Source organism: Globicephala melas, chromosome 10 (genome assembly GCF_963455315.2).
Source record: "Globicephala melas chromosome 10, mGloMel1.2, whole genome shotgun sequence".
Taxonomy (NCBI): Eukaryota; Metazoa; Chordata; class Mammalia; order Artiodactyla; family Delphinidae; genus Globicephala; species Globicephala melas.
This window is the reverse complement of record NC_083323.1, coordinates 46,334,241-46,357,455: the sequence shown is the minus strand read 5'-3', so window position 1 is coordinate 46,357,455 and position 23,215 is coordinate 46,334,241. Positions and strand designations below refer to the sequence as shown.

The window sequence follows — 23,215 nt, the reverse complement described above, 5'->3', positions numbered from 1 at the left end:
CTATTTTCCTCAAGGCCTATATAAATTCTTTGCTTTTTGTTTTTTAATTCATCTGTTTAAGATGTTTTGGTTCTCAGTTGTTCATGAAAGGACTTTAGGGAAGCTTTAAGTAACAATAAAGATTCAACTCAAAAAAAAATTAGTATTTGTTTTTAAACATGTTGTTTTATATGAGGAGATCAAAAGTAAACACTTTTGTTTTTCTTCATCTGAAAGTTAGTGTTCTTACTGTATATCTAAAATTATTTTCTGTGTACCCAGTATGTCTGGATTTGGAATGAACAGGAATCAGGCATTTGGAATGAATAACTCCTTATCAAGTAACATTTTTAATGGAACAGGTAAGCTTATTCTGGAGCCAGTACCCTATAAAAATACGATAGATCTTGAAATATAAAGCAATTCAACATACTAGTCAAAATATTAAAGGAATTTTTGTGTTAAGATGATAGAACTTAATATAGGGAGAATTTGACAGGAAATAGGATTTAATTCAGTGAACAGTTGAAAGATAGTTAAATATATTTTTTTCACTTGGCATGTTAATAGCACAGTGTTATAACATCAGATTTATTTCCTTAACATCTGGAGAAAGTGTAAACATTTACTTAGTCTGTACTTGTGCCTCAGAATCTTTTTTGCTTCAAGAGCTTTTCCTATCTCAGTCCTGTCACTACAGTCTAAACTAGGTTGAGTGGTATGGCATTCTGGCTATAGAGACCCAGATTGAAGAAACCTTTAAAATTATATGGAGCGCTTACAATTTTTTCTTAATAGTTTTAATAATACTAATTTTGGCATTTAACTCTTACAAATTTTTAATCCAGTTTTATGTGTAAAATTCAGAATTTAATTACATGGAAAACCAATTCTGATTTTGACAATAAAGAATTCTTGCAGTCTGTTGGTTTATTTCTTTTATCAGCTGCTTCAGACAGAAGAGAACAGGAGGCTTTGTTGCTATTCTGCTTCAGGTTTCACCTTCTTCCACCCTTGCCTCCAAACCCTTTCCTGAGAAAGGAAATAAAGGATGTTTTATGGTCATAGGAGCAAAAATGAATATGATTGTTGAGAGAGAAATACGCGTGAAGGAAGTGGAAGGTGAAAGAATGATCAATGAAATGGGGCGTACGTGAAAGCACGAGAAGATTTAGTAATTGAAATGACATTTCTGGCTATCGGCTTTTAATTTTTCAGTGTTATTGTATGTATAGTAGCATAGATTGACCAAGTGAGACTTTAAAATGTCAAATTTTAGCATTTAAAGTTTTGCGTTCTAATGGAAAATACCCTATTTCATTGTTCCTCAAATGCAGATTTTTTTCATATTTTAATATCTCTGAAATTAGGCTGCATATCATAGTTTAATTAGCAAGGTTTTTTCCCCCTAAATGAACCATAAAGTAACAGTGTGTCTCACAGTGCCATCTTATATTCTGAATTATGGTTTATACACTTCTGTAAATTTTAGAATTATTTTTAAGTCATTTTTAACTAAGTATATTTTACACTAGGAAAATTGTTTCCAAGTCTTACCCTAAAAATAAAAATTTGTGAGTTAATACTATTTTTAGGTTAAAATTATTCTCAAATAACATATGGTAGTTTTAAACTCCATCTTAGAGGACCTGAAGAAGTGTATTAAAAGTTAATACTTATTGAAAGTTTTTAGTTAATTTGTAATCAAGTAATTCAAGAGATTGCTTTTTAAATTAAAGCACTATATAAATTGTTAATGTCTATTGTTGCCCTTTTATATAGTAATATCTTTTTAAAATTCAGAATTCATGAACTGCAATTTCTTTAAAAACAATGGGTATGAATGATTTTATCTTTTACCCTTCATAAATTTTAAATTGTCACCTGACTTGGAATGTAACTGTTTCCTATTAACAAAGTAATCTTGAGTTAATAGTTTCTTTCTGAGATTCTTCTAATTATGAAACTTAGAGAAAAATTAAAATTAACTGGAAAAGGGGGCAAAATAAATTGAAAATGGTTATAATAAACTAGATGAAACAGATTAAAGAAAAAGTATAGTGCAGGGTAAAGCTAAGCTAGAAAATAAGTTCTTCAAAAATTAAGAGTATAAGATTGTAAGAATAATAGAATAATAAATGTTGAGAAGAGATCAAGGTGACGATTAAAATAGGCAAAGTAGAAATGTTGGGTTAAATTTATTTTTTAAAAGGAAAGAAACTGATTTTTTTTTAATTCAAAATGAACAAAAATAAATTTTATTCATTCCTTATATATTTATTGAGCGCCTACTGTGTAATAGGTAATATAAACTTCTGGGCTTTGTATCATATTCTCATACAATTCACTCACTAGACATGAGAACCCTACACTGACCTACGTTCTCCACCCTACTTTATACCCTCAGCTGCAAAACACACGTGCACGCACACACGTGCACATGCACACGCGCACACACATTTCACACACTCACGTGCATACACCTTTGTGTATGGGACTAATAGGCCACAGGAAAAAAGAAGTCCTTAGGGCTTCTGCTTCCATTGCCTATGCCTCAAATATGATTCAGGCTATCTGCAGGAGGCAGTGTCATTATCACACCTATGTTATAAATGAAGCTCCACGCATTCCAGATACAACCTCTGCTTTTGGATACAATGAAAGAGTAGTTTTATCGCAACAGTCTCCCCTCTTGCTAACTAACAACGTATAACTTGAGTACCATCTTTCACAGGGGAAATAGTGTATCACCTTACTCCTTATTCTCTGTTAAGTCTCTAGGATTTGGGATTTTTATTATGCTAGTAAGTACATATTGCTTTGCTGAATTGTTCATAAAATTCTTTCACATGAAGTCAATCCACAAATATTTATTGTACATTTACATATGCCAAGTACAGTGCTGTACATTGTTTAGGAAGAAGGCACTGTTATTTCAAACTTTATTATAGTTCGTCTTTAATAACCTCTTTAAAATGTTTGTAGAATCAGTAACTAGTGTTTTTTCTTATTATTTAGATGGAAGTGAAAATGTGACAGGATTGGACCTTTCAGATTTTCCAGCATTAGCAGACCGAAATAGAAGGGAAGGAAGTGGTAACCCAACTCCATTAATAAACCCCTTGGCTGGAAGAGCTCCTTATGGTAATTAATTAAGCTTTTAAATTATGGCCAGTGAAAACTTTCTGTTGCACGCACGTACACATATATATATGTACGTATATGCATGTGTGTGTACACACATGTATTTATGTGTTTTCTAATCAGAGTAGTGTAATTTTGTCAGAGTTGATAAATGCAAAGTGCTTTTTTCTCCCAGAATACCATGATAGCAAAGTTAAATGGGAAAACTTAATTTGTATAGAAATCCCAAAAGGAAGTCTTCATTGGTATTCAGAAGTTATTTTCTTCTGGCATTTCTGCCTTAATTCACCTTAATAATGATTCTATGGTCTGCCTCTTCTCAATTCATCACACATTTTTTAAAAGAATACATTCCCACATTCCTAGTGATTAATAATGACTAACCATACATTAACAATTTTTTCTAAGCCAGTTTCTCAACCTCCACACTACTGACATTTGAGTAGGTAGTTTCTTGTAAATGAGGGGCTGTCCTGTGCATTGTAGAATATTTAGCAACATCCCTGGCCTCTGCCTACTTGCTGCCAGTAGCACCACCCACCCACCCCCGCATTGTGACAACCACAGATCTCTCCAGATTTTGACAAATGTCTCATGGGGAAAAAAATTACCTCCTGTTGAGAACTGCCGTGGGTCATGTATAGTTTATGTAGGCTCTTGGTCACCATTAATACCCTTTTTCACTGTCTTTAATAAATAAGAGATTGGCTAATAGATGCTGAATGAACTAGACATGAAAATTATATAACAGGAATATAACCATATTCTTTTTATCCTCTGCACATACTTGTTTGCTTTTGGTAGAATCTGATACAGACCAGTAGCAGAAACAATGAACTTAGAGGGATCATTTCATCACTTTTCTAAGATAACTATTTTTCCCATTTTCAACCAAGAGGGATTTCTGTGGCTTTCAAAATATGAATACAAATAACAACATGTGAAGAAGGGAAAAATTTATTATTATACACATTAAGTTTCCTAATTAGCCTTCCCCCCCAGAAAAAAACAAAAATGATCTGCCCTGGAAGTTGAGTACCTAGCTACTTGATTCTCAGTTCAGACTCTAATGTTTTTAACCTTTCCTCATAGGTCCATTTTTTCATCCCTTTAATCATTCCCGTTGCTCTCCTTGGACCACCTCTAGTTTCTCCATATCGTTGTTGAATTGTGGAGCCCCAAACTGGATATTGTTCTCCAATAAGGGCCTGACTAATGCCAAGTATAGTGGGAGGATTACTTACCAGTTCTTGCATGTTTTACATCTATTACATGGAGTCCAAGAAAATCTGAAATAATATGGAGTTGTTTTATAATTGATTGCAATTTGCTCACCCTGTAAGTCACTTTCAAGTAGAATACTGACATGTTCTTTAAATTTTATTTTGTTCATTTGTATTTGACAATTAACTGGTATTTATAATAACTAGTCAAATATTTAAAGCAAGTTTTTAAACCAAAAATTTTCATAATTATTACCAATATCAAACTATGTTTTTTCAGCATCTGTATGTGACATTAGATTAGAATTATAAGATTACCACTTATTTCCCTTGTATTATTTTGTATATTTAGCTATTAATCAGTATATAAGAATTTAGTTATTCATTGTTACCCAGAACACCAATTTTTTGAAGTTTGCTTTCATAGCGTAATTTAAAAATCCTTTTGGTATATTATTGTGAGAAAAGTTAACTTTTTATAATTTGTAGCAAAATATCATAAATATCAATTGCAATTCTCTGGATTATTTTCATTACATAGTTGGAATGGTAACAAAACCAGCAAATGAGCAATCCCAGGACTTCTCAATACACAACGAAGATTTTCCCGCGTTACCTGGTTCCAGTTATAAAGATCCAACATCAAGTAATGATGACAGTAAATCTGTAAGTAACTGAGAATTATGTATGTGAATTATATAGTTTTTTCCCTTCAGATTTCTGTTATATTAACAGTTTTGTACACTATATTAAGGACTTAAGTACTATTATGAAATTGTTTATCTTGAATATCTGTAATAACCTAACTTCTGAAGATGTGGAAAACCTTTATAACTTAGAAGATAGCCTATTTTTTTCCCTATTTCATATAGGTTTGCAAATTTCTGTTGAACTTCTCAGAGTTAATTTAGACTTTTATTGTAGTCCCTGTCAGCTGGATCCCATGAAGTTTGATATTATAGCCTTCTAAGGAGCTGTGTTTTTCTTGAGTAAGTTTTCTCCTTGAAGAATCTTTATACACATTTTTATTCCTGTGTTGATTCAGCCAACCCAGCTTCCTCTTTCTGACTTAACGAGTGTGTTTATTTCTTCCACATTTCACTGAAAATAGCTTTTTGTGTGTGTGATGGGAGTGTATATTGTTAAAATAATTGATAAAAGAAGATTATTGGGTAGGAATTAAAATAAATATGAATTTTAAAAGTTCATAATTAAAATTTAAAAAATAAAAAGTTCATATTTTCTAACTTATCTTGGAGGTTTTTATGGTGATATTTTAGGTAATGTACTATATTTAGTTTGTCTTCTAAATATACTTCTAAAATATACTTCTAAAAATACTAATAAAGTATTGAGGAGTGTAACTCAAGAGTATCCCAAAATGAAAAGTTCTGAGATAGAGAGGCTTTTTTTGTCTGTGACTGAAGATCTGAGATAAATAAGAATATTTTCCATATATTTCTTGTCCTTTAAGTACTCAAATATGTACAATACAGGATTTATTTGTATACCATGGCACAGTTGTAGAAACAAAAAATTTCATGTAGAACTTGAAAAACAGGTAATAATTTACTACCAACTTAAATATAATAAAAAATGAATAGAAAAGTACTAGTATATGAACTTGAAATTTTTACACATAACAAATTTTAATGTCACATTTAATTTTTTTCATGTTAGAATTTGAATACATCTGGCAAGACAACTTCAAGTACAGATGGACCCAAATTCCCTGGAGATAAAAGTTCAACAACACAAAATAATAACCAGCAGAAAAAAGGGATCCAGGTGTTACCTGATGGTGGGACTCTATAAAATATATCAAAGATATTATAGAATTCACTTTTTTTACTTTTTCCTCAAAGATAAAAATGACTGTGTTTTTCTTATCCAGGTCGGGTTACTAACATTCCCCAAGGGATGGTGACAGACCAGTTTGGAATGATTGGCCTGTTAACATTTATCAGGGCAGCAGAGACAGACCCAGGAATGGTACATCTTGCATTAGGAAGTGACTTAACAACATTAGGCCTCAATCTGAACTCTCCTGAGTAAGTTTCTTTCTTTTCTCCCTACATTTGTGTATAGTACCTCCCTGCAGTTTTTAATTTCATGTCTGCAAATTATATCACCTGCTGCCACTCATTGTTGCTGGTATTTGCTGACTCTTTGGGTCATTCCCTCTTATATTAGTTCCTGGATCACTCTCACTTTATAGTAATATTCCTCTTATAATTTAGCAGTTTCAGTATACACATATATGGTCTTTCCTAAATCCTGAAATCCCAGCTTCTTGAATTTCTCTCCAAAAATCGTACCCTTCATCATACCTCAGCTGCTCACTTCTTTAGTCATCCCTTTGACTTCGTCATTTTTGGTAACCTCAGTTTCTCTGTAAGATTGTGCTGCCATGCCACTTCCTGTTTTCCATTTCTCTCCCTCTTCTACGGGCTCCTGTAATCATTAGATTCCATTGGGACCTTCATCCCACTGATTCTTGTACCTTTTTACTGTTCCTCAACATCCCTGTCTCTCTTCCCCTTAGATGAATTCACTTCTTCTCCGGTTAAATTCTATGGTCAGTCATGATTGCTTGTTTACATATACCCCTGACTGCTTTGCCCCTCTCTTGCTTTGTCATACTTGCATGGCAAAAACTACAACCCTGGTTATATCTGCCTGTTCCACTCTTGACCTGTGCTACTAAGCCTGGCTAGAGAAAAATACACAACTTCACTGCCTGGTCTCACTTCAGATTCATGGCCAGGAACCTCAAGAATGAGCCCTTAATTCTGCCAGCCATAATCAAGCTGGCATGCCTACTCCATTCATTCTTTTGTTCTCTTGTGCAACTGTTTTACACTTGCCTCTTCAAACCTCTAATACCTTTCCCCCTGTGCTTAGTGTCAGATGGTGACCTTGCTTTTTATTTCTACTTTACTAAGAACGAAGGAAGCAATCAGAAGAGTGTCAGTGTAGTCCTGCCACGAAATCAGTCACCTACAACCATCTGCACCTACCTTACTCTTGTCTTCCACCCTGTTGCCATAGCTGATTCATGCTTTCTACCTAAAACCTTTGAAAACTCAAATATATGGATCTAACAATTTTTTGCACTTTGTTGCATCATTTCCATCAGCATACAAATACGCTGTTACTTCTTCCATGTTAACAGATGCCTTCTCTTGATCCACCTTATTCTATAAGTTATTGCTCCCCCACACCCCAATTTCTTTATTCTCCTTTGGAGCAAAACTCCTCAGGAGAGCCATTTTTGTATCTCCTATTCAGTGCTACATTATTTCTCACTTTTTTTTTTTTTTTTTTTTTGGCTGTACTTCACAGCTTGTGGGATCTTAGTTCCCCACCAAGGATCGAACCTGAGGGCCCCGGCAGTGAGAGCACCAAGTCCTGACCACTGGACTGCCAGGGAATTCCCTGTTTCTCACTACCTTTAACTGCTTCCACCCTGGTTTGAATCACCATATTCTCTTGCTTGGATTAGTCCATTAGCCAATCAGGTGTCCCTGATTCTCCCTTTGCCGCTTATAATCTTTTGTTCATATGACAGCCAGGACAATCCTTTTTTAATAAGTTCATTCTCTGCTCAATACACAGTTAGGTTTTGCAGTTTTATTATGATTAAAAACCCAAAATCTTGATAGGCCTACTAATCTGTACGGGCATGATCTGTGTCTCTCCTCTACCTACACCTTAACAGCTTCTCCCTTTGTTCACCCTATTCCAGTTTCACTGGCCTTCTTGCTGTACGTCAGACATGTCAGTCATAACTCTGCATTAGTTGCTCTAGCAGTTCCCTCTGACTACGGTAGTTTTCTACCAGATAACAGATATGGTTATCTCCCTCATATCCTTCAAATCTTTGTTCAAACGTGACCTTCTAAATGTGCCCTAACCTGACTGCCCTATTTAATTATGCAACTAATCTTCCCTCCCTACCCCACCACTAACATGGAATATTATTTATGTATTACGTAAATTGTTTTTGTGTGCCTCCCTCCCAATCCACCATCTTCAACCAGAAAGTAAGTTTCACGTTATCAGTGATCTTTGTTATGTTTGCTGATGTATAAGCATGCTAGTGCCAGGCATATAATAATAGACACTCAGTAAATGTTTGCTGAATTTGAGCTTTGGTTTTTAATAATTGCTGATATTTTTCCTCTGGCCATATAAATGGGAAAGTAATTGTACTTTAATTCATTGTATTAATGAATTTAAAGCATTCTGAGTTGAAGTAATAATTCATATACAGATATGTGTGTGTATGTATGTATTTTTAACCTTGTTTCAGTTTCCTGCTGTATAAGTCATAGTAAAACCAAGAAAAGATATTAGTAATTTAAAGATGCTCATTTTACATTTGAAGTCGTTGTTTTTCCTGATTTGCTGAAATAAAATTAGAAATCTCTTTTCCTACTTTGGACTTCAGAATGGTTTTTTTCTCCTTCATTCAGAAATCTCTACCCCAAATTTGCATCACCCTGGGCATCTTCACCTTGTCGACCTCAAGACATAGGTAGGAGAATCTATTTTTGTTCAGACCTTTAAAAAATATACTTGTAACTGAGAATCAGTTAATAAGGCTTTTTTCATTTTATTATCCAGACTTCCATGTTCCATCTGAGTACTTAACGAACATTCACATTAGGGATAAGGTGAGTGTAGTTTATTATTCTACTCAGCATGAACTTATCTATTTTCAGGTGCTGTTTTGCAGTTCAGACAGCATAATATTTTTGAAATATTTAACAGTGGTCTCAGGGGTATGCTTTTGTATGTCCATTCAGTTATATGTAATAGTTTAATTTCTATTTTTGTTTATAATCCTGTGTTTTGATGAGGTCTGGGTTATATTTTAAAAATATTTTAAAAACAATGTTAGGATCAGTAAAATCTTTTTTATAGTTATTAGTAACAGGGTACAATCATAACCACAGTTGATGGGAATAAAGTAACTTGGAAAATTTGATGAATTTCCTTCTGATATTCTCATTTTATGTTTACAGATAAAATGTTTTTAATGAAAAAATATATATTTTAAAACTGTAATCTTTGACTTTTTTATGTAATCTTTTTCTATGTTTTCATTACCTGAATTTCTAGTTATAAAATAATATTAACAGATTAGAACTTTAATCTTTTTTTTTTTTTTTCTTTTTCCTGAGAAAGAAAATAACACCTTTGCTTTAGGGTAAAGCACTGAGAGTTCAATTTTGTTAGAATGGTATCTAGATTTTGGTTATGTGAAAGGATGGATACAGTTTGTTAAAAATGATATATTTGTGTTATACTTACGTGCATAAATATGTGTAATATAAATATATATAAATGACAGCGTTCTGCGTCTGTGCCATGCAGTTGTGTAGCCAAACGGTTGTTGATGTTGTGGACAGGCAACTAAAGAGATACACGTATTTCTCGACATGTCTTTTAATACTTGAGTAGATGGAAGACAAGAAGTACGAGATAGAGCTAGTTTTTTCTGTCTGTGGACTGTATGATTTGCTGCCACCTCCACTATAGCACTCATTTTTTGCTCCAATTATCTGAGGGTTCCAGAACGTTTTCTTATGCCAGCTTAAGAAATAATAATTTAGGAGAATTTGTCACATTCAAGACTGCTGCCTGAATGGGGATAATATGAATGGAGAGAAAAGTAACATTCAGAGAGTGTGTAACAACAGTTAAACATTTAGTTACAGGACTAGGTAAAGAGAAGAATGTTTTCATTTCAGTGAGCTTTTAATAAAGATTTGTCTTACTGTGAGAATTTGAGACTATTGAACTTGTGTTTGATAGTTTGGTAGGCAGTTATGTTTCTACTTTATGGAGCGACATGTAAAGCAGTCATCTTTTCATCATCCATTTAAACAAAGAACTATCCCTTTATGATTTTTGTACTTAACTGTGATTTGCTAAAAATACATGATCGATTTGTGAATCACTGTCAGATGTAGATTCAGTTACTATTTCTTTTAAGTCTTCTGTGAGGCACTCTACAGAAGGTGCATTCACATTGTCACTTAATTTCATTTACATTTTTAGTAATCCTTATAGGTATCATTGACTACATTTTATAACTGAAAGTTCAGAGACATTAAATAACTTGGATATGGTCATATTAGTCAGGAATGAAACTAAGACTTGAATGTAAGTCCTGCATTTCTGAGCAGCACAGTGTTCCACTATTGCCACGTTGAGTATTAATAAACACCTCGAGTAAAACAGTGTTAGGTCTTGCTTAGAAGTTTTTATTTAGCGTTTTTCCCCTATTAGTACCTAAAATAAATGTATCAGAAATAATTATTAAATGACTTTAGTCATTTAAATGATAAAACTTCCCTTTAGAATTATATAACTATACCTCTGTAATCATGTAATAACAGTTGTCTGCTACAAAGAGGGGTTTCTGTTTTATCTTTCCATTTTTACTTTAGTGCAGTCAATTATATGTTAGGATTTTCAAGTTCATTTTACATTTCAGAATAATTTTATTTCTTTTCCAGCTGGCTGCAATAAAACTTGGTCGATACGGAGAAGACCTTCTCTTCTATCTCTATTACATGAATGGAGGAGACGTATTACAACTTTTAGCTGCAGTAGAGCTGTATGTTCAAAGTATTTTTAAAAACTTTTGTATTATAGTGGATATTGTTTATTCTAAAAACTTCTTTTTTAAAATGATGGTGGCTGTAGTTTTTGTCTTTGTTTTTAAAGTGGAACTATTTCTTCATCAAGAAATCTAAGTTTTTTATATTTAGTAAAAATTAATCTAGATTGAAACCTTATATTACCATGTCTTCATAATCACTGTATACATAAAAACAATTTCAAATTTAAATAACTGTAAATGTATAAGAAGACAGAATCAATTTGATTCATGGGTATGATGAATCTAATTTTTATAAATATGAAGTATGAGGTGTGGTTCATACCTGTGGTTCATCTTACTCCTTGTGGAACCACATATGTTAATGACAGTGAATTTCATCATTTAAGAAATATTTATTAAACATTGTATGGGCAAGGCACTGTGCATATTTCTTGTGTATTTTGAAATATTGATAAGGTCCACATTCATTATCAGAAGCCTATTGGCCAACTTAAATAAATTAAGTCTTAAGAAATTGGTCCATTGAATACATTGTTTTTCTGAGCATTTTTGTTTTTACCTAATGCTCTGAGAATAAAAACTTTGTGTCATTTTTTATATGTCCAGGTGGTAACATTTTGTTACCAATAGACTATTCTATTAATCATGTTTACTGTAGAGTGAATTGTTACTAAAAACTTACGATGTAATGATTGGGAGACCTTTTTATAGATTTAATAAGTATTTTATAATATTCCTAATAGCATTTCTATAAATGGCCTTGGATCAGATACTTTAAAATGTAAAATTCACTGTGTTGATAATAAATTGTTTTTTTATTTCTCAACTGAGAATGTTTTTTTCCATGTTTTCCCTCATTTTTTGTAAGATAGCAATTGTTACCTGTTCGTTTTAATTTATTCATAAGTAAATAAATTCATCAGTCATTCATTCATTCATCACTGGCAGTTCTGTCTCATATCTTATTTATGACTAAAAATATATAAATATATAAAATATATGTCTAAAATAAAATATATGTCTAAAATAACCCCTCGTATTGATAGGGAGGTATTTGTTTGCATGGAGGTTTTTCAGCATAGTTACAAATTTTATATGAATTTATGTAGTTAATTCAAATAGGCTTTGTATTTAGTTTCTTACAAAATAATACAAATAGTTGGGGGTTTTGTTTGTTTTAATAGGTATCTTAATTTCTATTGAATATTAAGAAGAACGAGAAAGGAGTGAAGTTTCTGGAACACAGTGATCTTTGGTCTGCCAAAGTTTTTATCACATTGCTCATAGAGCTTTTAAGATCTCGTTTTGTTTGCATAAAAAAATTCTTCAGTTAAATAAAGATGTGTGTGTTAATTAAAGAGTGTGGTTTTTGGGCAAATTAAGAAAGTCTTTTCCTATGTTTATTTTACTAGGTTGTATTTAATAACAATAAAAATCAGAGAAAAGAAGCATCAATATTTATGTATTTTATGTGTGACTATTTTCTGAAAAAATGTTTTACAAAATGTAGAAAATGTTTGATGTGAGCCACAGGAAAAAATTAATTGTCTTTTTCTCTTAAAAATTGAAGTTTTAACCGTGATTGGAGATACCACAAAGAAGAACGAGTATGGATTACCAGGGCACCAGGCATGGAGCCAACAATGAAAACCAATACATATGAGAGGGGAACATATTACTTCTTTGACTGTCTTAACTGGAGGAAAGTAGCTAAGGTATATTTTTTTCCATGTGCAAATGTGTAACTATAAATCTAGATTTTAAAAAGAAGTGTCCTCTTTTATCTGTTTATATGTACCAGTACATCCATTTCAATAATGTGCCAGATATTTGCTGAGTCTTTTAAAAGGTCTCCACCTCCTTGGCTTGATTTAAACTCTAGGAGAGTATCTGGAAACAGCTCATTTTACCTGTAGTTTAGGAAAATGATTGAATTTGGTAAGAAATTTTGTAATTTTTCACAAGCCTTGGTAACACTTGAAATATTTTTGTGTCTACTCAGTTGTAAAATAAAGATACCCTCTTGCAATCCCGGTCATGTATTCTTATATTATTATTACTTTAAGCAAATATGAGATTTGTCCTAAAACCAGTATAAATATATTTTTATATATTTTTTATGTAATATATATATTTTTTCATATAAAACCAGTATATAGGCTTTTTAAACACTTGCACTCTTCGCAGGAAATGTGCTTGAGTTTTTATTTGCAAGTGATATAAAGAAAGAAAATCACAAGCATTAATCATGATTGTTCCTTTGACTAGTATGCTGAATATCTGGGGAAAGAGGCCAGTGGAAAAAGTTGTTTTGGTTTGCAAATTTTCCTTACAAAAACACCTTTCTAACTGTCCCATGTGAACAGTTTGCATCAGTGTCATAGCATATTACACATTTGTGTCTAGTTCCTTATGTATGTACTTAGTCTACCTAGAAGAAAATATAGCTCACATAGATTTCATAACTCCAGGATTTCTCTGAATGCCTTTTCCATTGATAGGTCTTAGGATTAAAAACTAAAGAGTTAGTTTTGTTGGTTTTATTAAGTTTAAACAGAAAAAAAATATTTCTTGACAGTTCATTGGGTAATTTTTTAGTTGTTGGCTTGGGGTTTTTGTTTTTTTTTAATCAGCTTTACTAAACTGATAAAAGAGTAAAACATTTTAAAAAGATAGTGTAAAATGCTTACCAGATAATTATTACAAAATTTTACATCACAAGAAGACTTCATATAAAACATGAAATAGAAAGGATGAGCCCAACAAAAACACCCAAAAGAAGACACATACAAAAGGTTAAATCTTTTTTTATTACTACCTTTGCATGTTTCTCTAATGGTAAATGTTATTGCTTCTCAGACCAAATCTGTATACCACCCTACACTGTATTTGAGTTATTTTAACAATTCTAATTAATATGCATGTCTTGACTTTAAAAGGTAGATCCATGAAATAAGTAATAAGTAATTAATTACAAATAGTATACAGGACATTGTGTATGTTACCTGTTCTTTAAGAAGTGTAGTGAAGTAGAAAACCTTAGTTTTTTGTATCAGGATTTGAAATTAACTCCTGTTTCTGCTATTCATACTTTGACCTTGTATAAGTTTCCTTTCCATGTCTGCTTCCTTATCTTTTAAGTCAAAATGATTTTTGCCTCCTGATTTATCATGTAGCTTAATTGATATTACACAGGCACACATATACACTGAGTACAGTGCTTGGCATATATTGGGTATTTGATATAGGAGAGTAGTTGTGGTAGTTTGTTGCTGTTGTTTTTATCATCATTATTATTACAGCTTGTTACTGTTCTTCCAAGATGGAAAAATTCTGATTATTGTTAGGTTAGGTCAGTGGTTCTCAAACCTTAGCTTGCATCAGAATTACCTGGAGGCCATGTTAAAACACAACCTGCTGGGTCATACCTGCATTGTTTCTGGTTCAGCAAGTCTGTGGATGGGACTTGAGGATTTGCATTGGCTAGCAACTTCCCAAGTGATGCCAGTGATCATTGTTGGTCTTTGGCTTCATAGTTTGAGAACCTGGTTCTTCAGGAGAGAAAGAGTATCTTTGGAAGGGAAAAATTCTAATAGTAAATGACTGAAATTTTCTCTATTCAGTTGAACCTTTTTGCTCAATATCATCATAAATTATTCCAAACATATGTACAAAAAGAAATAGGTATTTGCAATAATAGATAGATGTGTAATTTTAGTTGAATTTTAGTTTGGTATCTGTGAAGAAATCAACTTAAGTGAAAAAAATCAATTTCCCAGAACTAAGTTCTCCCCATAAAATTAATATTCAGAAACAACTTGAACATTAATAAGGCCCCTAATTTCCCACAAAAGCAATTCCTCAGTCAGGTAAATGTCATGTTAAAGAAAATTATTTGTGTGTGTGTGTGTGTGTGTGCATAAAGTAATAATTTTACCTAATTTTATCTGATCTCTCCTATGTACAGTTGAGCTTTTGTCTTAACTTTTACCTTTAAAATTTTTAGCTGTGAAGTTGGAAAATAAAATTTGAGAAATATTATTATTAAACTATTTTTGAAAAATCTTAAGGTAATTTACTGGCCACTTGTGCTGATACTCTTCAACAAAATTATCTTCATAGTGATGAAAGCAAACATTTCATAGTGATGAAAGCAAGCAGAAATATTGGTTTCTATCAAGTATTAATATGCAGCTCACTTCTTTTGATTATATTTAAAGAATTCATGGACTTAAAACTTTTAAGTTGTGTTATATTCACAGAATAAACTTTTCACAAAGGCTTCTGAGTTTTTGTTTGTTTTGTTTTTTAAGGATGTTTTCAGTGTTTTTCCAGAAATTGGATTAGGAATTAAGAAATTTAGTTCCATAGTATATTTATTAACAGACTTCATCAAACTACAGAAAATCCATTGACGTGCCATGTCCCAAGTCAAAGTCCCCATCTGTAAAGTGGTTGTGGTTTATTATTCACAGGTAAAGAACATGCATTTAATAGCTTCAACTCATAAGAAGCCTTCAGTATGAATTAGTATTATAAGTAATAACTTGATGTTATCATGGTATCATTGAAAAGTATTGAACTGATCTAGACCATAATCAGGTCTTTAATCTCACTTCTATGAGGTTCTTTCTTTCACTTTTGCAAATAACTTAATATTTTCAGAGAATTGAAGAAGTGTAATTTTAAGTAAGGGGTTAGATTATTTAAATCAGAAGTATTCCTTATCCCCTAAAAATTCTGTGAGTTCTAGGATTCAGCCCATTATTTATATAAAGAATTTCATGTATGTACATAAAAATTTTGACACTGTATTTGCTTATTCTCTTTTAGATAATCTTGATTTGTCAGCAGACTATGTGGTCTATCCTATATGTAATTTAGCTAGAATAATTCACTGTCCCATTAATTTAAAAATTTGTTATATATAGTCTCAATGAGTAAGATTTTTAAAATAATTTTATCCACAGAGAATTTTTAGGTGATGGAAGCCCCCCCCCCCCCCCATTATCAATAGCTTTCTCAAACTAAAGACTTAAAAGTTTCAGAACTCTTTCAGTCTGACTTCACCTTGTGGGTCCAACACTGAATAGGATTTTTAATGCTTAGGATTCTTTATCATATCATAACCTGCTATAAATGTGATTTTTTTATACCTAGAACTCTTTCTAGCCTTTAAACGATTAAACTGTAATCTAAAAATCTTTTCTCCATTAAAGCAAATATATACATAGAACTTCTAATACCTGATCTTGGAATATTTAAAAAATTTAAGTGTTCTGTTCCTAAAACAAATGAAGAAAACTTGGGTTCATTGATTCATCAGCCATTAATTACACATCCTCTGAGAGCCTGGAAGCTCAGTAGTATTCTCAGTAGTAGGTAGTGATAAACAAAACAGACACACTTCTTGCCCCTACAGATTTTACAAAGGTGTGTGTGTGTGGTATGTGTTGTGTGTGTACATATAACATAAACATGTAAAAAAGATACTATCAGTTAATCAGTTAGGGAACAAAGAGATTGTAAGCTTTATGTCTTTTAAGAAGACATAGAAGAGAAAAAAATGATTTAAAAAAATGGGAGACAAAATTTGATTCTGAATCTGATATATAAGGTCTGAGATTTTCTTAATTATAATATTAAAATATTTATGCTCCCTAGGTTTAAACTGATCTTTTTTTTTTTTTTTTAATATGTAGCGGGGGGAAATGTGTGCATTGATGAAGTTACTCTAGTTTAAATTCTGATTATACAGTGTAGTTTACCAGTGCACAATGATGAGGATAAAACAATTGAAGAAAATTTTAATTTATATAAATATAACTTAGTGGAGTATATGATTTGTCAGTTACAAATAGACTTTTTACCCAATAACTACACATACTTTAGAACTAAAATTAGCCAATTTTAATAAAAGAATGCTACAACAAGAAGATACTTCCTCCACTAATATAGATATTTATCTTCAGCCAGGCAATAAAATTCTTTCAAAGCCTGAACAGAGTAGGGAGAGAGGGAGAGGTGCCTGCACAATGCATTAAGAAGGCTGTGGTGATTGTGATGGTGATTCTGGTGTTTGCTAGTTTTTACTGATAAGCAAAGAAGCTCTGTGCCTTAGTTAACTCTGAAGTGAACTTTTTAAAAGTCATCACAGGGTGCCTTCTTTATCAACATTTGTCAGTGGACTGAATTTTTTCAACATTATTTATGGATAGGGGTGTAATTAAGTAGTTTTGGTTTTGGATCTTGGGCTAAAAATATTAAAAATAATGTGTTATACTAGAAAAATCATGTGCTTTGGTGTACTACAGATCTGGATCCTAATCCTAGATCTGCCATTTATTGTATGACTTGGGCAAGTTACTTGTGAGCCTCATTTTCCTCCAGTGCAAATATGAAGATAACGATATCTACTTTACAGACTTACAAAGATGAGAATAAACTTAGCTTTGTCTCTAGTTTTGACATATATTAGGCTTCTGATAAATTATACCTGCTATTTCTGTAATTGTTATTGTAATAACCTTAAATTCTAAATACTTGGTTTTATATCTCAAAATTTAATCATGACCTAAGTTTTCATTTTAATTTAATAATGAAATTTTCACTTAATTTAATAATGGAAACATCTGCTGTGGGATTAATTTGAAATAAGACAGATAAGGTGAAATATGTTAAGCCATGGTACTAACATTACTTGTTGGCTTTCTTTAGTACATAATACATATTATGGTTCATAGTGTTTTAAATGGGATTAACTGAGATAGTTTGTGCTACTTGAATTCAGGTTGTAGAATTAATAATTTTCGAACCTCTAGGTTTTGGATTTAAAAAGGTATGTTTTTGGTTTGCTTTTTTTTAATGTACAAAGTCATATTCTGTACCTCTTGATCTTGGAGTATCATGAAGAATTTGCTTCACCATTCTTAAATTTTAAAATTCATGTAGTGTTTTGAAAGTTTAATTAAAATGAGCTATATAGTTCATCTTCAGATGTGCCTACAGCAAAACCACTGTCTAGTTTGGGGTGGCAGTTACATCTTTTCAGGGTTTTTGGGTTTGTGAAATGGGAAGTCTGGAGATGTGTGAGTTTTAAGTTCATTGTTTTCCCGAGATAGCAAGTTTAGAGTAACTTTATTTGCTTTTTTTAAAAAAAACATGTGATAAGACAAATTGGAAAAGCCTTTATTTCTAAACTTTTTTCATGGAAAAAAAAGTAAAGTTTTAAGTTTTATACTTCATTGAAGGTAGCTTTACTTTAAATATCCTATAATTTTCAATGCTTTTTATTAGTGATATAGTAATTGCTCCCTTCAAACTTTTATTTTTGAGCAAAAAAAATGCATAGAATTTGTGTCATAAAGTAAATGTTCATGACTAGTCTCTGGCTTTTATGCAGAAAGTCTACATTTTTGTACTTATCAGATAGAAACTACAGCATATTATTTTTCTTCAAGCTATATTTTACTTAGCGGGAAAAAGTTAATATCTCTGTTCGTTCTCATACCTGTAGTTATTTTATTTGTTCATATAGTAAATATATTTTGACAAAAATGTGAGATCAAACGAAAGGAAATCATCTAAATTTTTAAATTTGGTTTTATAGGAGTTCCATCTGGAATATGACAAATTAGAAGAACGGCCTCACCTGCCATCCACCTTCAACTACAACCCTGCTCAGCAAGCCTTCTAAAAAAAGACTTCCCTTTTCTTGGGGTATGGCTGTCTCAGCACAATACTCAACATAACTGCAGAACTGATGTGGCTCAGGCACCCTGGTTTTAATTCCTTGAGGATCTGGCAATTGGCTTACGCAAAGGGTCACCATTTGAGGTCCTGCCTTACTAATTATGTGCTGCCCAACAACTAAATTTGTAATTTGTTTTTCTCTAGTTCGAGCAGGGTCTGAATTTTTTCATTTATTTTCTTTTTTGCCAGCAGACAGACTTGGGTCTGTAAAGACAAGCAAGTACACTGAAAGAAGTTTACCATTTAGTTTCTAAAATGTAAAAAAGAAAACCCACAAAAGACTCAACAGAATTAGACCACAAAATTTGCATTGTTCATTGTAGCACTATTGGTAATAAAATAACAAATGTTTGTGCATTTTTATGTGAAGATCCTTCTCGTATTTCATTTGGAAAGATGAGCAAGGTCTGCTTCCTTCATTTTACTTCCCCTTCTGTTTTTGAAAGGCAGTTTCGCCAAGCTTAACGCAAGAATATATGACTGTTTAGAAGAAAGATATTGCCACAATCTCTGGATGGTTTCCAGGGTTGTGTTATTACTGAGCTTCATCTTTCCAGAATGAGCAAAACACTGTCCAGTCTTTGTTACGATTTTGTAATAAATGTGTACATTTTTTTTAAATTTTTGGACATCACATGAATAAAGGTATGTATGTACGAATGTGTATATATTATATATATGACATCTATTTTGGAAAATGTTTGCCCTGCTGTACCTCATTTTTAGGAGGTGTGCATGGATGCAATATATGAAAATGGGACATTCTGGAACTGCTGGTCAGGGGACTTTGTCGCCCTGTGCACTGAAGGGCCAGATTTTCAGCAGCCAAGGACATCCATACCCAAGTGAATGTGATGGGACTTAAAGAAGTGAACTGAGACAATTCACTCTGGCTGTTTGAACAGCAGCGTTTCATAGGAAGAGAAAAAAAGATCAATCTTGTATTTTCTGACCACATAAAGGCTTCTTCTCTTTGTAATAAAGTAGAAAAGCTCTCCTCACTGCAGTGTTGACTTTGATTTGAAATTGTGAAATTATTTCTTCAACAGGAAAAACAGGAAAAACAACCTAAAGTTTTACAACTGAATGGTGTGACTAAACAATTTAAAACATAGTCTTTTTTTTCCAGCTTTTGACAGCTTATTTAATGGAACCATATACCGTTTCACTTGTAGGTTAAAAATGTAGACATTCTTAGTATTAACCAAGTTCAGAACAGAGAAAACTATTTTTTAAATGAATAATGGCAGCACTAGAAATAAAACTTCCTGAACACTCTTGAGACCCAATCAAAATACTCTGCTTTTGTGAGAAGTGTATAAGATATTTCTTGTTAGACCTTTGAGATATATCTTAAAGAAGTAATGTGCAAATTAAGGTAAGCCAAAGAGGAGGAGTGGGGTAGACTTCCCCTTCAATTTGATCGCCTGGTTATTTCACATGCAAGTTGATGGATTCTTTTCCATCTACAGATACTATATTTAAAAATGTTTGAAGGCTGAAGCTATGAAAGCAGAACTAGAGATAGAAGTTAAAAAAAAAGTGTTGATTCTTTAAATTTTCATTTTTAACGTATTTTTCTATGAAGAATGGAAGTTTGTTGACATGTACCAAATCATGTTTGAAAATGAAACATTTATGACCTTGCTGTATTTGCATATCAGGAATATAAAATGACTTAAGATTTACCTTTTTCTATATATTTTGAGATATGAGAAACTGACATAAAAATATCAGGATTTTTTAATCTTTAGATTTAAACAAAGCATCTCTTCTGTAGGAAAATGGAACTTATGTATTCTAGTTTAACTTTTGTGCAAAAAAACTTCACAGAACACATATGTAATTTGACATCTGTTAAATCCAGAAATCGATTTCTTAAAAAGAGGTTACATTTTTTCATAATAATTTACTTTGTAAAATGTAACTTTTCCTACATAATCATAAGAAACAGCTGGAAAGAAAAAAGAAAATGGAAGGGGATCTTTATTCTTATGAGTATAAACATAACAGTATAAAGTGTCACCACCATCATGACTGGTAGGTACTGTGTGAATGACTCAAAAACAAAACAGCTCAAGTGGTTTGTTGTCTGGCCTCTAGCTGTTTGCTTTAACTGCCATATGAAAAGTTTTAAGTGCACATTTTTCCAGTTTTCTGAATTCTATTTACCCTGAATCATCAAAATGAGAAAACTCTTACATGTAAACCAACTTTTTATAACTTGTTAATAAAATTGTCAGAAATTACCATGTTCTTGACTCCAAATCCAAGTATTAAAATTCGATTTGAAATCTTTAAAATATGATATTAAACTCTTTAATATAACACACTGTTATATTCCTTGGTTTTATAACTTGTGGTCATATTGTACATGTACAGAAGTTGACATAAACTAATATTTCAAATTTTCTTTCTTAGATTTAATTATCTTAATTTTTCCCTATATAACTAGTGTCATGTACATTATGTTAAATAATTTTTGTGATTATACTATAATTGGCTTTCTGGAAACAAAAGCTATTTAGTTGCAAAGGAAAGGCCTTTCAGCTGTTTAGTTTCAAATATATTTTATGCTTCTTGTGGTGATACTATAACAAACTCCATCTACAGGGATTTTTCATTGCACAGATAGTTTTCCTTAGATACAACAAATTTTAATTAAGGACTGAAAATTTATTTAAATTCTTACAGTATATAAACCATTTAACTGGTCTTTTCCTTTTTGCCACTGAACTGGGGACACAGTAGGTGCTTGGTAAATACATGTTGATTGAATGGTATAAATTGATAATTTTAATTTGAAAATAAAATGCACAGATTAAAGCAGTTGGCTTTGAAATAACTTTTTTGCTGTAGTTCCATTTTCAAGAGAATCTTTAAGTATTTTCAATTAATTTTCAAAACTTTCAAATTTTTCCCACTCTACCCTTTCTAACTGATCCTTCCTCTGAATCCTCCTTCATTCCAAAACCATAGATCTTCCATTCTTTGGCATCTGAGCATGGCTGCACTTATTTTAACTTAAATTTGGTTAATAGCATCAATTTTGCAAAAAAGTTGCTGAAAACCTAAATGTGCATGTGTGTAAAGAAAGGGAATGTCTGTCTTTAACGTTCTCTCTTAACCATGGTTTGTGTAGTTAACAAAGAAGATATAGGAATACTTAGTAACTGGTTCTGTTAAAACAAGTCTCTGGAAAAATAAGATAAGCCAGACATAATTGTCTTTAAAACCTAGATCCTAATGGCATGTCACAAGGTTTTCTCCTTGCTGCTAGTGTTACCGATGAATTATATCATACCATGAATAAATGACAGATCTAGGAGATGAAGCAAATAAACACATTAAAAGTCAAAATTGGAATCTAAATCTAACCCAGTGATTTTTTTTTTAAGTTACATCAAATAGGACATATTGCACCAGGATAATTACTTAGTTTTACACTTTGTTTTCTTAAAGGATGGTGGAATATACCATGGCTTAAGAGTGGTTCATATGAAGATCAATGTAAATTGTGATTTTATTGCCAAAAATACTGAAGTAATCTTCAACTACATTAACAAAAGTAGTGCTCAGAACAAGGTAGGAAGTCTGCTGTGTTTTAAGAGCTGCCATGACTGGGGAAGGCAGAAGAGAATGTGGGATGCCTTCTAGCTACCAAGCAACATACTAAGTGTTTCACATGCATTAATACATCTGTCTTCAGCATAGCATCATGAGGTAGGTTTTTGAGTATCCCCAAAATATCATTAAAAAAAAAAAAACAGGAAGAAGGAATGTTTAGCATTAGAGAATGAACTTTGGAAACAGTATCTGTCTTCAAGTATCAAACTCAAGAGCTGTCAGTGAAAGACATATTTCATTTGTGTAACTGAAGGGCAGAACTATGACCCGTAAGAAAGATTTCAGCACAATATTAAAATGTAACTGAGGTAATTGAGATTTTGAAATGAGTTGGTTTGTAAGGCATTAAATTCAACCTCATCCAACAGCCGAGGAGAGGGGCTGGACAGTGTTCTGTATATAAGGTAAGGAGTTGAACTGGGTGACCTCAAGAGTTCCTGTCATTGATTGAAAAAATGTTTAAGTGGGATTACTGTATTTCAGCAAACCTATTTGCCAACAATTTTAAGGTACACCATTATTTTGTATATAAGGAAAAAAAGTTCAATTGAAGTACGAGAAATCACCAACTACAAAATGCATAGCAATTTCAAAGATGTCATGCATGGGAAGAATTGAGTTGATGAGATGTAGCCTTTGAAGAAGAGACAGTGGACAACTAAGGAGAGACATAACAGCTGTCTTCAAATATAAGAAGGTCTTAGATGAAGAAGAGGGCAAGTCTCAAACCAGAAGGTGGAAGTTGAGACATTTTGGTTCTCTATTTTAAGATGCTATCCCACGGTATTAAATGCTTCATGAAGTGAGGATTCCATCAACAAAAAACGTTCAAGCAGAAACTAGATGACTATCA

General features: G+C 32.2%; 1 protein-coding gene across 6 annotated transcripts in view; it reads left to right on the top strand.

The window, feature by feature from the left end:
* Positions 1-19,736, top strand: part of CNOT2 (CCR4-NOT transcription complex subunit 2) — a 110,055-nt gene extending 90,319 nt beyond the window's left edge. For all 6 annotated transcript variants that reach the window (XM_060305619.2, XM_030866294.3, XM_060305620.2 and 3 more), the window contains 10 exons: positions 262-341; positions 2,998-3,123; positions 4,888-5,012; positions 6,027-6,147; positions 6,241-6,397; positions 8,825-8,886; positions 8,976-9,025; positions 10,877-10,977; positions 12,554-12,698; positions 18,593-19,736. In XM_060305619.2, coding sequence (XP_060161602.1) covers positions 262-341; positions 2,998-3,123; positions 4,888-5,012; positions 6,027-6,147; positions 6,241-6,397; positions 8,825-8,886; positions 8,976-9,025; positions 10,877-10,977; positions 12,554-12,698; positions 18,593-18,679 — 1,054 coding nt within the window. In that variant the 3' untranslated portion in view covers positions 18,680-19,736. The remainder of the gene's footprint in view (positions 1-261; positions 342-2,997; positions 3,124-4,887; positions 5,013-6,026; positions 6,148-6,240; positions 6,398-8,824; positions 8,887-8,975; positions 9,026-10,876; positions 10,978-12,553; positions 12,699-18,592) is intronic.
* The last annotated feature ends 3,479 nt before the right edge of the window (positions 19,737-23,215 follow it).